We start from the raw sequence: 15,224 nt of genomic DNA on the forward strand, positions 1-15,224 counted from the left end.
TTCCCATAAATCCTGCCTGAGGCTTCCGATACAATTTCTGAGGCTTATAACCCCATCACAAGGTCACTCCAAAATTAGTTTGGAGGCAGCTAGCTGTGTGGCAGGCACAGTGGACCAGGGAACAGGGAAATCACGCACGGCTTCTTTTGGATGATATTTATGCTTCCCAAGTTAATCCAACTTCTCATGCCATCAACCACCTCAAAATGCATTGACTGCCTTTCTTCTTGGCATGATTTAATACATCTCCCAAGCTAACCACATAATAGAATAGATGCATTCAACGTACCTTGCAAAGAGTCGTCAGTCCCTGTATGTTGTAGCTTATGAGCATTTCAGATATTTCTTCCTCCAAAGCAAAGAGAAATTAGCACTGTGCTCCTAATGTCAACCAAAATGTTTTGATGTATTCCATTGTGTGATCGCCAGAATGCAATAATTTCTAAAGAAAGCTCTTTTTCCACGGAGAGCCAACAGCTCATTCCTAATACCTCGATGGTTACCATCATACCCACCCTAATTTCACACTTGAAAGAAGGGCTTATGTTTCTCCAAGGAAATAATTGAAGAATTAAAACTTTAGTACGTGCCTTTTGTGATTGGGAAAGTAACGCATGCTTATTGTAGAAGACTTGGAGACTGTCAATCATGGAAGGAAGAGGTTCCACAATGTACTGTACAGGTGGGCTTTGGCTTTATTTGACCTTGCTCTTCTCAGGGGATGATTTGAGTTTAGGAGAAAAAATATCACTCACAATCTCACTGTCATTAAAGTTGTGCTATATTTCATTTTTAGTCTTGTGCGTGCATGTGTGTGTGTGTGTGCGCGCGCGCGCGCCCCCCCCCCCAAAAAAAATGTCCATGTGTGTGTTTTACATTGTAGTTATTAACTTGCCAACTTGCTAATCTATACATTATGTTTTATGCCTTTTTCACACACTAGTAATTGACAGCATCTACTCATGCCAGGAAATTTTCTCCAACACCATTTTATCAGCTCTGTTACATTTTGCTATGTAAATTTGCTAAGGACGCTAATCATTCCTCTTTTCCTAGCAGTGAAGGGATTGCCAGTTTTTCTATTATTAATGCCAATGTGGAAAGCATGCTATTTCTGACTATTGATTGAAGATAAATTCCTAGAACAGAACATCTAAAGATTAACAAACACTTCAATGGATCTCAGCACCTGTGGACATACAGCTCTTCCTCTTCTTTTTACTTTATCTGATTGATTGATTGATTGATTGGCCAACTGATTTATTGTGGTGCTGAGAATTGAACCCTGAGACCCACACATGCTGGGCAAGACTTACTGCTCTTTGGCACAGGAAGTTCTGTGGAGTTTCCTGCTGTTTACGGTTACATTCATGAAGCTTTAACACATTGACACTCTCAGCTGTGGCCTCAGAAAACTTAGGCTTCCACGTGGTAAAGATGTGATTGCTTTATTGTATGTTTCACCCCAGTTTAAGACACTGGGGCTTCTTTAAGGGAAAGGTTACTAATCTGGCATGTACAGATTTAGGATCAGGGGTCTATGAACTTGTAGGAGAAAAAAATGCATCCTTATTTTCTTTAGCTTCAAATTGAAACCAGCACATCCTTCAAAAATGAATGTCATGGCCAGGGCTGTGGCTTTTCACCCACGAAGCCACAGGGTCTCTGTACCACGCTGCCTGGTAGCAGGCATTTCCCATCACCCAGGACATTACACACAGGGGACATGTTTCCAAGGTTTCATTCATGCTGCAGTAGAATACACCACGTCACAACTTTCAATATATTTTGAAAACTGCTTTTCAATATATTAGAATTCCTCAGTCTACGAATTGTGTTTTATGAAATTAAAAACATTATTCTGAGAAAAGATTCACAGGCAACCCAGAACTGTGGTTGAAATCCAGGGCACCAGAAAAGTAAGGGCCCTTGTTTCAGAGGCCACCATGAGCAACTGGGAGGAAACACAGATTTACAGGTGCAAAGCATTTTGCAAGTTGTTAGGGGTTCTAGGAATGTAAGAGATAGGTAGGGAGGGAGGTGGGCAGGTACTTAGGTAGGTAGGTGGATAGATAGATGATAGATGATGATCGATAGATAGATAAGGTGGGCACCTCTCCCCTGTGCCCCCTGCCCACTTGCTGGGAGTGTTTCGACCAATAGACATTCATAACTGCAGGCCCCAGCTACCTGCTTCTTTGTCTGGCTCAGAGAGCAGAGTGGCTTGACCACTGGTCGCTGGGCAGGCCACATGCTTTCCCCTGCAGTCTTGGACCCCTGCCAGGGTGTAGATGATGCCAGGTGGCTGTCCCAACTGATGAAGCTGTCAGGTTGTTGCCCTAGTTCTAACAGATCACACATGTTGCTGAAATGCATAAAGGAGACCTGGCCCTGAGCCAAGGTTCCTAATTAGTCACAGTGACTCTGCACCTGGCCCTCTCACCCAGGACACCTGGGCAGCTCCCTGCAGTCCCCAAAGCACCCCACATATAAATGTTCCTGTGAACTGCCTCAGGCTGGTCACCCTGCTAGTCAGTGCTTCTGTCTTTGGGACCCCAACTGGCCCCCACTCAGGGACAGTTTGGGGCAGTCCCTGGTGGGAACACCTCTGCTGGCATTTTGGGGGTGATTCAAGCCATAGTTAAGTAAAGTAAAGCACATAACACCTTGCCCTTGACCCCAACCCTCCACCTCCCCAAGACTCAGTCTGGAGCACAAGACTTCAGTCTGGGCAGACCTGCTGCCCCACAGGTGCCATCTGCCCTCAGGAGACTCAACCTGCAACTCCATGAAACTAATCTCCTCTGTTGTATGATTTTTGCAGTTAACTAAATCCAGAGCAACCTATTCTTTAGATTTGTGAATAAATAAACTTCCTTTTACTTGCATCCAAATATCAAAGGACTTAAAGGAACAGGTGATCTTGATGTCGATACAGTCAACACCATGAAAGCATGCTACTGTCAGAGCTCTGGGAGAACTAGACCAATCCCAGCCATTTGCATTCCATAAAACCTCCATCTTTTGAAGATTCCAGGAAATCGATGTGCACACCATAAGGCTACATATATTGAAACACATCTTCACGTCTCAATCATCCCCTCACGTGGCCGCCACAGGCACACAAAGGGGTCCCCTTTCCTTCAGTGGCTCCATGCAGGTTTTCTCCCTGCGGATCTGTTACAAGAAGGACCTACAAATGAAATAAAATGCTGCTCCAGCTCACACGCATCATGTGCCTCCATGAGGGTATTCAGAATGCACTTAGCAAGTCCCCCAGGCACAGACATTGTGCAGGGACAATGCTAAGTGGCTGCAGACAAAGAAGCCCCAGACCCGATGTCCACTGAGCCAAGAGGAGGACTCTTACGCACAGTCTCAGCTGAGTTTCTCTGCACATTTCAAAATCGATCCTGATACAATTACATCTTCTATTGGTATTCTGTCCACAAAGGAGAAACTCGTCTTCTCCAGGGTATTTTAGCATTCACATTACAGCAAAGGAGGTCACCAGCTTTGCCATGGGCAGCAAAGTCATCCCAGCCTCTTAATTCCACAACAGAAAAACTGGGTCTGCCTATAAGACAAAGATTAAGTACCCAGAGCCGTCTGCATTTACTGATTGGAATCTTTAGTTTAAAGAAACAAACCTCTTCAAAACAGTGAGATGAAAAAGCTCTTACTGCCACCTATAATTAGGATGGCTGGCTAATGGACCACTTCTCTTGCCTCTGATCACAATGCACTTAAACTGAAGCTAAGGGTTCTTTTTAGAAAAAGTTTAAAAAACTTGCAGAAGAGTAAGGTTACATTTTAAAAAGGAAAATAAATGGGTGACTCATAAAAAACGAAATGGAAGTAGCCAAGTGCTCAATAACTCAGTGGATCCCTGTGGGAAATGAAAACCAGGAAAACGCAGCCCTGACCCATGCCATCGGGAGAAGCTGGCTTCTGTGGCTCAGCACAATGCTTTTGAGGCTTTTCTGTGATTTTAATGAACCATGGGCCTGCTCCTTTTCAATTCTGAGCAGCCTCCAGGGCTTGAATATGCCACAGTTGTTTATGCCCTCAGCAGGTGACGGACACTGGGGAATATCCCGTTTGGGGCTGTCATGGAAAAGGCAAAATTATATTGACAGAAAAGAGGCCACGCTTTCCTGGAATTGGGATAGAAACAGGAATTCAGTACAAAGGGGCCAAAGGAGAGCAGTTCTGGGGCAGTGTTGGAGAACTGGACTGCAGTGAAGGTGAGCCCCTGAGCACACCTCCTGTTCTCCCTGAGTGTGAGCTGGGACCCAGGTAATTGCAAGGTTGTGCATTTTGTACTCAGAGCTAAAGAAAAGGCTCCGGGTAGGCACATGAAGTCCCTGCCCTCATGGCTGGATTCTCCGGCGGGTGTGACATTGAACAGCCAACCTGCTGGCTGTCGAAAGCTGTCAGAAGAAAACCTCTCGAAGAGCTGACATAAGTCCCAACCTCTGTATGTAAGCAATAAGGTAGGCAAGACTGTCCAAGGGAACAGTCACGATGAAATTTCTAGAACATTCAAAGCGAGATGGTATTTTTCACAGTGGGATGGTAAGTAAGGCCTCTCGGGATGGATCCTATGATCTTTCTTTTGTTTCTTTCTCTAATGTTCCATAAAACACCATTATCCTCTAAGCTGCAACCCAGACCATCAAGAACAGATCCCCCAAACACACCATCTGCTCCATCAAGCTGGGCCACCAGAAAACCAGGGCCAGCCCGGCATTTGTCAGGAAGCTCAGAGCACAGAGGCTCACCTGAAGTTCTGGGGAGCCCCAAACCACCAAAGGAACCCTCCTAAGCCAAGCACATGTGCCCTCCCTGAGAAACAGCTGCGGTGCTCAAGCAGAGCGCAGTGTACCCACCTCTTTACAAGGAAGACTTCAGAACCCCTGTGACTACAGATCTTCCCAACCCTCAGCACATAAAAGAATATGCTCATGTTTTATACGGTGCATGCCTTTTACCTGAACCATATGGATGACCTATAGGTAGGCTATGGGAAAACAGAGGTAGGTCTATAGACACACACACGTAGATATTGACAGGACACACATGTGGATATTGATGTATTTTTTTTCTCTATAGGGTGGTTGCTGAAGATTTCCACCCTTTAAAGGGCCATGAAGGTCTGTGCCTATGAGAGACCCCCTGCCCCGTCTGATACACACTCCAAAGTTCAAGTTCAGAAACGTGCATGAGAAAGAACAGCAGCACAGATGCCGTTAAACGTAGAACACTGAGTGTCATGCTGGACGCTTCTGCCACCCAGGACAGCTTTGGTGATTCCAATGAATGACAAGTTTTTTTTTGTTTTTTCCTTGAAGCAATAGCAGGTTTGTCGTCTCTGCTCAGTGACAACCCCACAGCAACCCAACATTAGCGGCGACCTCCTGTGTGAGGGTGCCTCCGTGAAGCATCAGCAAGCATCCTAATAGAATCATTGCTGCTATTGGGTTATTACTTATGCTGCATTTGAAGCTCCAGCCGAAAAAGCAACCCGTGTTTCCGTCTCAGGGTGTTCCGCAGATACCGTCCAACACCAACAGCAGTTTCCCCACAAAGACCCGCAGCAGTAACTCACTGCTGTTTCCCACGGAACGGGGATGTTAAATAATTTAATTCTAGATTGGTTTCCCTACTTGGAAATGGGAGCTATTAAATAGCAAATATATGGATGTAATAAAAGTGGAGCAAGGGTAAATTAAGGCAAGCCGCACACTCCCCGGTGTGGCTGAGGAATGGGCTTGATCAAGTGTCAGGGAGGGGTGATTAGCCCAGGCTGGGGCATAATTCCACAGAGAGCTGGGCTCTTAACTCCCCTTAGCTGGAGTGCCACTGCGGTATGTGTTGATGGGGCTCCACTCCCAGAGGAGCCAGTGCCTACAGCTTGCATGGAGGGGCAGACTCAAGGCCATCTGCACAAGACCCACCGTTCTGTCCTTGCCACCCCCAGAGCATCCTGCATCTGAAGCTGTGTTTCCCGGGCTGGTCTCCCCAGGAAAGCCTTGCCTCCCCTATCCCTCCCCTGCATTCATTCGGTGCTTCTCTCTGAAGTGGCACGTTTCTGTAGGGCTCTTTAAGTAGCTGTGTGAGTGGTCACGCTGTCCATGTTCTTATTTGAGTTTTCCCAGCCCTCTTCTCAGAGTCCCACTCTCAGGTCAAGGTAATGTGGATGCTCACAGAGGCAGGTTGTTCTCCACTATGGTGCGTAAGGCTCACAAATGAACCTTTTTTAAAACCAATTCATCTCCTAGGGGACGCTTAGGTTGGTTTTTACTGTTGGGCATTTTTAAAAAATGCTACAAGGAGCACCCACATACATGCCCCCTAAAGCCACGGCTGGGCATTTATCTGGAACAGATGTCCCCAGAACTGCAGTCGCAGGGCCATATGGAGGCACGTTTTCTATTTCATTAGCCAGATAATGACAAATACATCATCACAGTGGGCAACGCATCTTACAATTCCTCCAGCAGAGTCTGAGAATGCTGTTCTCCCACATCCTCAGAAAAAAAATGTTCTTATTATTTTCATCTCCTTTTTGGCCAATATAAATAAGAGAAGGGAACAACCCTCAGATTGCTGCGTCCCTGAGGTAGACGTTATGCCAACAGGGCTCAAAGGAAGGGCTCCGGCAGCTTCTGAGTTCAAACACACGGGGAAACACCGCCCATCCATCAAAGGCCCTCATACCATGGGGGTTCCAATTTAGACCCTGAAGACAGAAGCATCAACCACCACGGTCCATGAGGGCTCAGGAGTGAGCACGGCTCACAGCGCACAGGCAGGCTCACAGCCCAGGGAAGCGCCAGGTCCTCTCGGGTGCTCTGCGTGTGCATGTGATGCACTTGGTCTCCAACAGAGCAGGAAGGACGCTCCTCTTGTGGCAGCCAGAGAGGCCCGGATTGTCCCTCTGCTGACCTGCTAGCCCGCCCTGGAGTGAGCAGAAGAAATGTGAGAACAAGCCCTAGATTCCCTGAGTCTCAGTCCACATGCCTGTCCTCTCCTTCAAGAAATCCCCAACACCAAAGAGCAAGTGTATTCTTGATAGCCCAGTGACGAGGACACTGCGGCTGTTGAAGGGATCGAAAGGCCACAGTTGCCCACGAGGAAAGCCAAACCACCCGACAGCTTGAGGCAATGATTCAGGCTTGTTTCTGGGTTTGGGTTTTTGCTTTCTGCATGTCAAAAGGGTTGCAGTGTCTTGACAGGTCGCTAGAAAGTGATCTCGAAACAGAGACTTATGATAATTAGGAAAAGAAACCCCGGGGACCTTCACTTCCCACTTCCAGCCTGCCATCCGGCAGCTCTTGAGCAGCAGTGGACAGGAATCGTGGAGACTACCTTCTCCAGCAGCCAAATGTGTTTGAGTGACCAGTAATGCCTCCATTATACGCAATTCTTGCTGAGACGAAAAGAGGTCTAGCTCTCTGGCTTCAGATCTGGGTGAGCCACCAGACGGAGCCAGCGTGACCCAGCCGTCTCCCCTCCCATCTTCCAATCAGCCATCAAAACACGAATGCTCAGAATCCCCAGAAACCATTCCCAGGGCCACGGTGCATGGCAACTTTTAAATTTTTTTTCAGTTTTCCATAGCTCATCTTTTTCTAACTCAAAAACAATCCCTGCTTACCAAGGAAATTTTCAAAGACACACACTGAGCTAACAAAGGGAGACAAGATCCTCAGCTAACACTGCCACTCGGGGCTGACATCCTCAGCATTTGCACCCACGCCTTGGCCACTGCCCTGCCCTGGGGTTATTTTATCAGCAACACTGGTACCACCCAGCCATCCCTTTTGTAATCAAGTGCTTTGTTATCCTGGCGTGAAGATGTAATTCATGTTGCATGCGGGAAAAGTCACCAACTTAAAGTGCATGATTCAGTGGATTTCAGTTTGTTGGGAGTTGGGTGTCCATCACCATTATCTGATCTTAGAGTATTTTTATTTCCCCCAAAGAAAGCCCACATCCTTCAGTGGTCACATCTGCCTCCATCTCTGTGATTCTGTCTATTCCAGACGTGTCGTCTAGACATACTCATGCATGTGTGGTCCTTTGTGTCTGGTTTAATGCCCGTGGCGCGTCTTCAAGGTCCTCTGTGTTGCAGCAAGATCCATGCTTTTCCCTTTTAACTGCTGCCTAATACTCCATCCTATGGTCACTGCTGTGTCCTTCAGGCTGGGGTCATGTGCACCTCCTGGTCATCGTGGCGAGAGCTGCAGGTATATCTGTGTGCACACACTCTGTGGGGACGCTTGCCTGCAGGCCTCTCTGTGCGCTGGCTAGTGGGGCTGCAGGGCCTCCGGTAGTGCTGTCACATCCAGTCCTTCCTGCTGTTGCTCCTTTGCTTTCCTTGCGTCTTGTCCAGCGGGCCCAGGGACTGACCTCTCTAACTTTCTTCTTTATCTTCTTTTTCAAGCTTCTCCTTCTCCTCCAGTTTCCATTCCACAACTCTGACCTGGTTTTCTGGAGTGGTGAATCCAGCAGCCAGGGGTGGTCCAGCTTCTCATCTCCATTCCCATCTCCGGCACTGCTGCAGCTGACCACTGGTGACCCTTGAAGGAACACGGCTGAGTCTGAATCTGAGAAGATGGACGAGGTTCTGAAATCTTCTCTAGTTCACACAGGAATCCCTGCCTTGGAGTATGAGGTTGTGAGGTTTCCAACTTATTTCTCACGGGGGAATCGCCATCGATCTCTGGGTCCTGCCAGGAGCCGGCCTAGAGGTACACTGGGGTCCCTGGCACCTGTGCAGATGGAGACCTGCTGGCTCCGACAGGCTCGCAGCCACCCGTGGCTCCTCCCACTGTCTGTGTTAGGAGATGGTCGTGATCCCATGCCCAGGTCCCCGCCTGCACTCAGGTCCTGTGGATCACAAAGGCAGAGCTGAGGTGACTTCTCCCCGCCTGTGTGGGCACCTCCACAAACACTCCTCTGCAGTTCCAGTGTCGGTTACCGTGGGTTTCCATGGGAACCTGGGAGCGGGCAGCCGTCTGAGGTACTGCCAACACTCCTCCAACTTCCTATAGCATCCCTGCCGCCTTTGGTCCCTACAGGTTGTGCTGAAACAGACCTTGGTGGCTTCCCAGCACGTCCCGTCAGTCTTTTGTCTGCGCGGCAGGACGCTGGTTCTGACATTGGGCTCACAGCCTGCACAAGTGGTTTCCCAAGTCCTTCTGCAGTCAGGTGTAGAAAGGTGGTCACATTCTGACCAATGAGGAGCATGAGAGAAAGCGGGGGTCAGCAGGAAGGTCATTTAGGAAGAGTTGTCCCCACAAAGACCTTTCTAGTCACTTTTCTTTGGCCTGAAATGCAGATGTGATGACTGGCGCCCTCATGGCCATCTTATCTATGAGGATGTCAGCCATGCCTTAGCACATCAGGTGCCTGGGACCCTAAGGGTACCCAGGAACCGCTTTACCAGCCCTGGCCCGCCTGTGTTGTGGCTTCTTTTATGTGAAAGAGAAATTTCTATCTTATTTATGCCATTCTTATTGGGTTTTTAAAAAAATTAAACAAATGATCCTAAATGATCCTGACAAATATAATCTGAGGCTTGTTTAGCACGGCTAGTCATCCTAACATGATATAGTCAAGATTTCAATCCTATCTGGCCAGATCTGAAATACCAATTAAACATCAATTACTCTTTATTTACGACAGCTCATTCTTTTACTTAAAACACATTTGTTTTAAAACAAAGCACATTACCTACAGTAAATGGAAAGTCAGTACTGCCTGGAATAGGCAGATGATGATTAGAGAGACAGATTAAACTGTAGCTGTTCAGTCCTCCTGTCTGGAAGCTATCTGCAAAGAACAGAGGCTTTGGAGACATATGGTACTCTGGGGGAGATGGATTTCCTCCACTCCACAGCCTTGCTAGGGACTGAGCATAAGCTTCTTTCACTTTTCAGGTCTGTGTGCCACCTGACGTCACCCAAGATCTGCTGAAGGTGAGCCTGGGAGAAAAATGTGTTGAAGACCATGCAAAACCCGGATGCCTTGTGACCTATCACCTGAGTAGAGGCAGGGTCAGGGTGAGCAAGAGTCTGAGAGGCACCATGGGATTCGAGGGACAGAGTATAATGATTATCTGCTTCTTTTCCAGAATGGGAGCCAATGCTGCTTAGTCAAGACAGATCTGAGCGCTGCGATAACATTCACATCAGTCCTGTTAGGATGAGAGGCCCACAGCCCGCGTCTTCAAACAGGGAAGGTGTGTTGCAGTGCAGATAAGGATCTGCAGAACTTGTCACTTCCACTAAAGTGTCTCCTTAATCCACAAAATTACACCTGCCACAGGGACTTAACTTCATTAACGTGACTCCCTGATCCGCAGTGGATTATCACAATACAGAGCTTCCTGTGCATCCCAGTGACCATGCTGCCACCAAGAAGAACAGCAAAGCAGGCAGGAAAGTTAAAGGACCAAGAGAGCCAAGCAGTTCCAGGGGCAAAGCAGCTCCTGCGGTTAAAACAGTCCCTGGACGATGCGCTTCCCAGCTGTCCTTACGGAAAGAGTGTCCCCTCCCTGCCCTTGGCCCCTGGCTGTCATGGTGCAAGGCTTCCCTCATGGAATTTTCTATAGCTGAGAATTTCCAAGTGAGGACAACTGGTGAACATATCAATCAATGAATTCAAAGTCTCCATTTTCATCCTGTATGTTTTATGAAATAGCAAAATCCTCAGGCAGCCCCATGGCTCCCTGCAGACAGTCATTACCCACCAGCCTTCCCCAGCTTCCAGCTTGCTCTTCAGGAGGGGCAGCCTATTGTGCGTCCCTCACAGGACACTGTCTGCTCACAACAGGGCCCTTCTCTGTGGCCCAGATAGAGTCTTAATGCATGTGCTCTAGACACCTTCCTATTTCAAACAGGTAGATTAGAGGCCATTCAGTACAGGTGTGCACAGATGTTATCCCACTACACACACTAGCAGAAACATGGTCTCCCTCCAACACTTCTTCAAGGAGCATTTGTAGACAGCCCTTTGTGTACCCAACATGCCATTAGGCTTGGCACCCAGCTGCAAACCAGCCTTGATTCCTAAACCCAAAGAGCTTCCAGCTTAGATTTCCCTCATCAAGCAATGCCTGCTGGATGTAATGCAATGTGTCCCTCAGCAAGTATGTCATGTGACTTACATGTCACATACAACATATGCATGTAGGAGCATGCTTAGATGGATGTGGCCATATCTATGTGCACACATGATACCTTTTCTGAGCACATACACAGAAGGCACTACACATACAATCATATGTGTGTGTACAAACTTGCTTTTTCTATTTCCTGCTCTGAGGTCAAGTTTCCAATCCTGGCATTGGAAATGGTGAGGGATGAAGAAGTTTCCCTAGGCAGATGGTGCAGGGATACCAAGCCTCTGGAGGCACCTGAATGTCCCACGAGGGCCTTGTCTCTCAGAGAAGACACTGACTTGGATGAAAGAAGAGCCAGAGGCAGCAAATCCATGTGCATTTAGAGGGTGAGAATCTGGAAATCCACAGAAGAGCAGCTTCACCTCCATGGTAGCTGCCACCCTCCACCCTCGGAGGGTTCTAGTCTTCCCCTCTGTGCCCAAGAGAGATTTAATTATAATCAAAAAGTCAAAAGAAATAAGTTTAAAAAAGTGCTTATTAATGGTTCAAATCCTTTCACAACTCATAGAAAACATTACAAATGCCAATTCTAATAACTCAAGACAGTAGATGGCAAAAAGAGATCACAATAAAAAATAAAAGAGCATGGGTTGAGACCCTTTCCCCCAAACTTACCTTCCTCTTCTGGTAAAGAACAAATTATCCATCCATTATCCATCCATTCATCCATCCATCCATCCATCCATCAATCTACCCATTTTTTCATCCATCTACCCAACTGTTCTAATTTTTACAGCTGTCAACACACACACACACACACACAAAAAAAAAACTTCTGCAGAGAGAGCACCTCGTGTCCCACGGCAAGCTGTGGACACTAACCATGCACATGTGTGGGGTCATCCAACCCACCCATGTAGCCACTATAACTGCATAAACACCAGGAAAGAACTCAAAACTCAAATACACACTTCCTCTTTCTCCTCTCATTGGCTCCACAAGTGAATCTTCAGGGGGAAAAAAACATCTTCAAATACTGGCCACAAGAGGAAGAGGACAAGCTATCGCTGCTGACGACCCAGATTCTCAGCTCCCACATTGAGCAAAGGGCACAGAAGGGAATTCAAATCGAATCACCCCCGAATTGGGTTCCAATGCTCCTTGGTAATGAACCACGGAAAAAAAAAAAGTAATAACTGTCAACCGAGATTCATTACCTCTGTATTATAATAAATAATGGAAAATGAATACATTTTCCAAACATGGAGCTATGAAGTTTAAAACTTCATTCCAGAAATAATGGCCTACATACCCAGATTCCTCCTTTCATTATTGTTCAGATTTTCAGCAATATGAAAAGCAAAAAAGAAACCTAAAAGTGACAAAAATGTGACCAGACTAGGAATTCTCCAGAGCCACAATGAGATTCTGAGAAAGTGGAATAAATCAGAAATTACCGAGTCTCCAAGTCTCTCTCTGCCCAGCTGTGAACTGATTGTTTCTAATTTGGTGGGTATCAGAGACAGATTCGGGTTTTAATTTCTCCCCAGAGTGATTCACAATTCCCTGTAATTCCACAGCCAATAGTTCCCTGATCCATCAGAATATGCCTGCACACAAACACCATCATACTGGGCAATGTGGGAGGCTCCCTGTGCACAGGGAGGATTGCACTCTGGCCTTTGACGCTTGCAAAATGGGCCACGTTGCAAGATGCCCAGACTCTGGGCTCACCTAATGCTGTGAGCTAGCAGGAGGTCATGGGGAAGTGCAGCCTGGTCTGCAGATCACTCCACCTGCGTGGAGTAGTCCTCACAGGTGCCAGAGCTGTGCTGTGGTTTGACAGGTCCACTGTGAATTAGAGTGCATTGTTCCCAGCCGAAGGAATCCGTCCGTCCTGCTGCAGGCACTAATAACAACCCACTGAACACAGTCACCATGCAGACAGAGCTCAGCGATTGTAGGAAAAGGCCTCCATCACCTCCACAGTAGATGGACACAGGTTGAAGCCAGGGTGTGACTCACCTGTTTTCTGAGCCGCCAGACTTCTTCTGACAGATGATGACAGCTGGCGCGTACCTCCCGGTGTACTCCGCGCTCTCCTGGACATCCCAGATGGAAGGGCTGCTGGCTCGCACGCCCACGATGTTCACACCCTTCTTCACCTTTGCCCTGTTGGAGACAGGAAGCCATGTCTGAGATGCTCTGGGGCCCTGGGTCCTGCTGGTGGGAGCAGGCCGTGAGCTCATTCACATGCTGCCACCTTGAAGTTCAGAGCTCACGAGCAATAGCAGTTAAATACGAGTTTGCCACCGCCTCCTGCCCCCCTGTTCTTCCCAGGTACCCCTAACTTTAATAAAGATAATACACTGGCCTGGAGCAAACCAGACACAGGGGGAAACAGAGGATCTTCCTGCTGCTTTATGCCTTTAATTAAAACACCATGGGCGCGTGCACACACACGCACCCGCACACGCACATGTACACGTACATGCCTGCCTGAAAACCTTTACATTGGGAAAACTAAATGGAAACAGGAAATGAGCTAAGCATGCAAAACTACAGGTTCTAATAAGGATACACCTTCCCCGAGAGCCCCCTGCTGTGTACCAGCAAGTGAGGTACCTAATTTCCCCCAACAGTGCTCATGTTCACAATAGGATGCTAAAGTTGAGACAGGAGGGAACACAGGTGGCCCTAGGCACCTGTGGGCACCCATCTTATCTGCATAGGTCTGCTAGGCTTCTCAGTTTCTGCTCTTTCTAGGTCCTCATCACTGCTGCCATCCCGGTCCCCATGATCACCCTGTCCACCACATCATCTCATTCATAGTTATGGAGGGCTCACCACACCCTGGATGCACAGCTAAGTTCACCACGAGATTTTTTCCTTCCATTTCACAAATGCACTCTGCAGTCAGAAACAGTTTAATTTTTGCCAAGCAGAGGGGAACGTGGGTTTCCCTCAGCCCATGGCCAGGTGCAGGATCTGACCTGCAGGCACCTGATGTCTGCTGCCTCCCAGTGAGCTCGCCAGAGCTGGGCTGGTGGACCCCACTCTATTCTCGCCCTCTGCTACACAACCTTTGTGAGCGTGGTCATGCCATCCGATGTCTAGGCACACCTCATTCAAGTGCAAACTTCCCAGAGCACCCTGACAGTGCACGCTGGCCATGTCCCCCTCTGACCAGGGAGGGGTAGGCGATGTGCCCACAAGTATTCCTCCAAGGCACCAGGGACTCTGTTCCCTGGAGGAAGGAGAAGAAGGGAGCCCAGAGCTGGTGGCCTCAAATGTTCCTAATCTTCCCTAAGAAACCTCAAAGGAAAGTGCGCATGCAACAGTGAGCATACGGAGACAGAATACCACAGTCATCTGCTGCCGGATTCCCAAGCGGCCTCTGTGCTTGAAGAAACCGTGATTCCCACGTGTCTTCTCTTTCTTGTCCCTTGTGGAAAGCAAAGATTTTGGAAGCCTGGTCACTGAGGTGACTGGTAGGAGGCAGCACAAGGTGGACTGACCCCACGTTCCAGGTATCCAGACAGCAGGGTGTGAACCTTGAACCCTGGCTGTTATCATCAGAGGAGGCAAGTGAGGCCCCTGCTCCCGGGTAGGAGAGCTGGCAAGGTTGGAAGAAGGTGACATTCCCAGGACTGGAGCCTGCAGAAAAATTGAGACATGACTGCTCCCAACTAAGGACACTTTCAGGAAAGGCTCCCCATAGCAGACCTGAGGCAGCCCCCTCCTCACAGCAGGGCTGGCACCTAGGAGCTGGGGTCCAGGAAGTCCCTCCAGGGCCTCCTTGGTAATGGTGAAGGCTTTGGGCTCAGATGTGCAGACAGTGGAGCCCGCACTGACCTGTCCCCAGTGTGGCCTTGATTCCCAGGCTCAGGGTATATGGGACACCAGTCCCCAGGGGGGCCCTGACTCCAGGCTCAGGGTGTATAGATGAATGGTCCCCAATGGGGCCCTGACTCCCAGGCTCAAGTGAGCTTCCTGAGGGGACAACCCTCAGTGTTGTCACTGCAGGACATTCTGTGACAGCAGCTGGAGAGGACGCTGGGTGTTGGCTGCAGGTCTCCCTGCACTCAGT

At 48.3% G+C, this 15,224-nt stretch overlaps 1 protein-coding gene across 1 annotated transcript in view; it reads right to left on the bottom strand.

The window, feature by feature from the left end:
* Positions 1-15,224, bottom strand: part of Tmem132d (transmembrane protein 132D) — a 493,054-nt gene that overhangs the window by 251,351 nt on the left and 226,479 nt on the right. The window contains exon 3 of the mRNA XM_005336333.4: positions 13,160-13,306. Coding sequence (XP_005336390.2) covers positions 13,160-13,306 — 147 coding nt within the window. The remainder of the gene's footprint in view (positions 1-13,159; positions 13,307-15,224) is intronic.

Source organism: Ictidomys tridecemlineatus, chromosome 2 (assembly GCF_052094955.1).
Source record: "Ictidomys tridecemlineatus isolate mIctTri1 chromosome 2, mIctTri1.hap1, whole genome shotgun sequence".
Taxonomy (NCBI): domain Eukaryota; kingdom Metazoa; phylum Chordata; class Mammalia; order Rodentia; family Sciuridae; genus Ictidomys; species Ictidomys tridecemlineatus.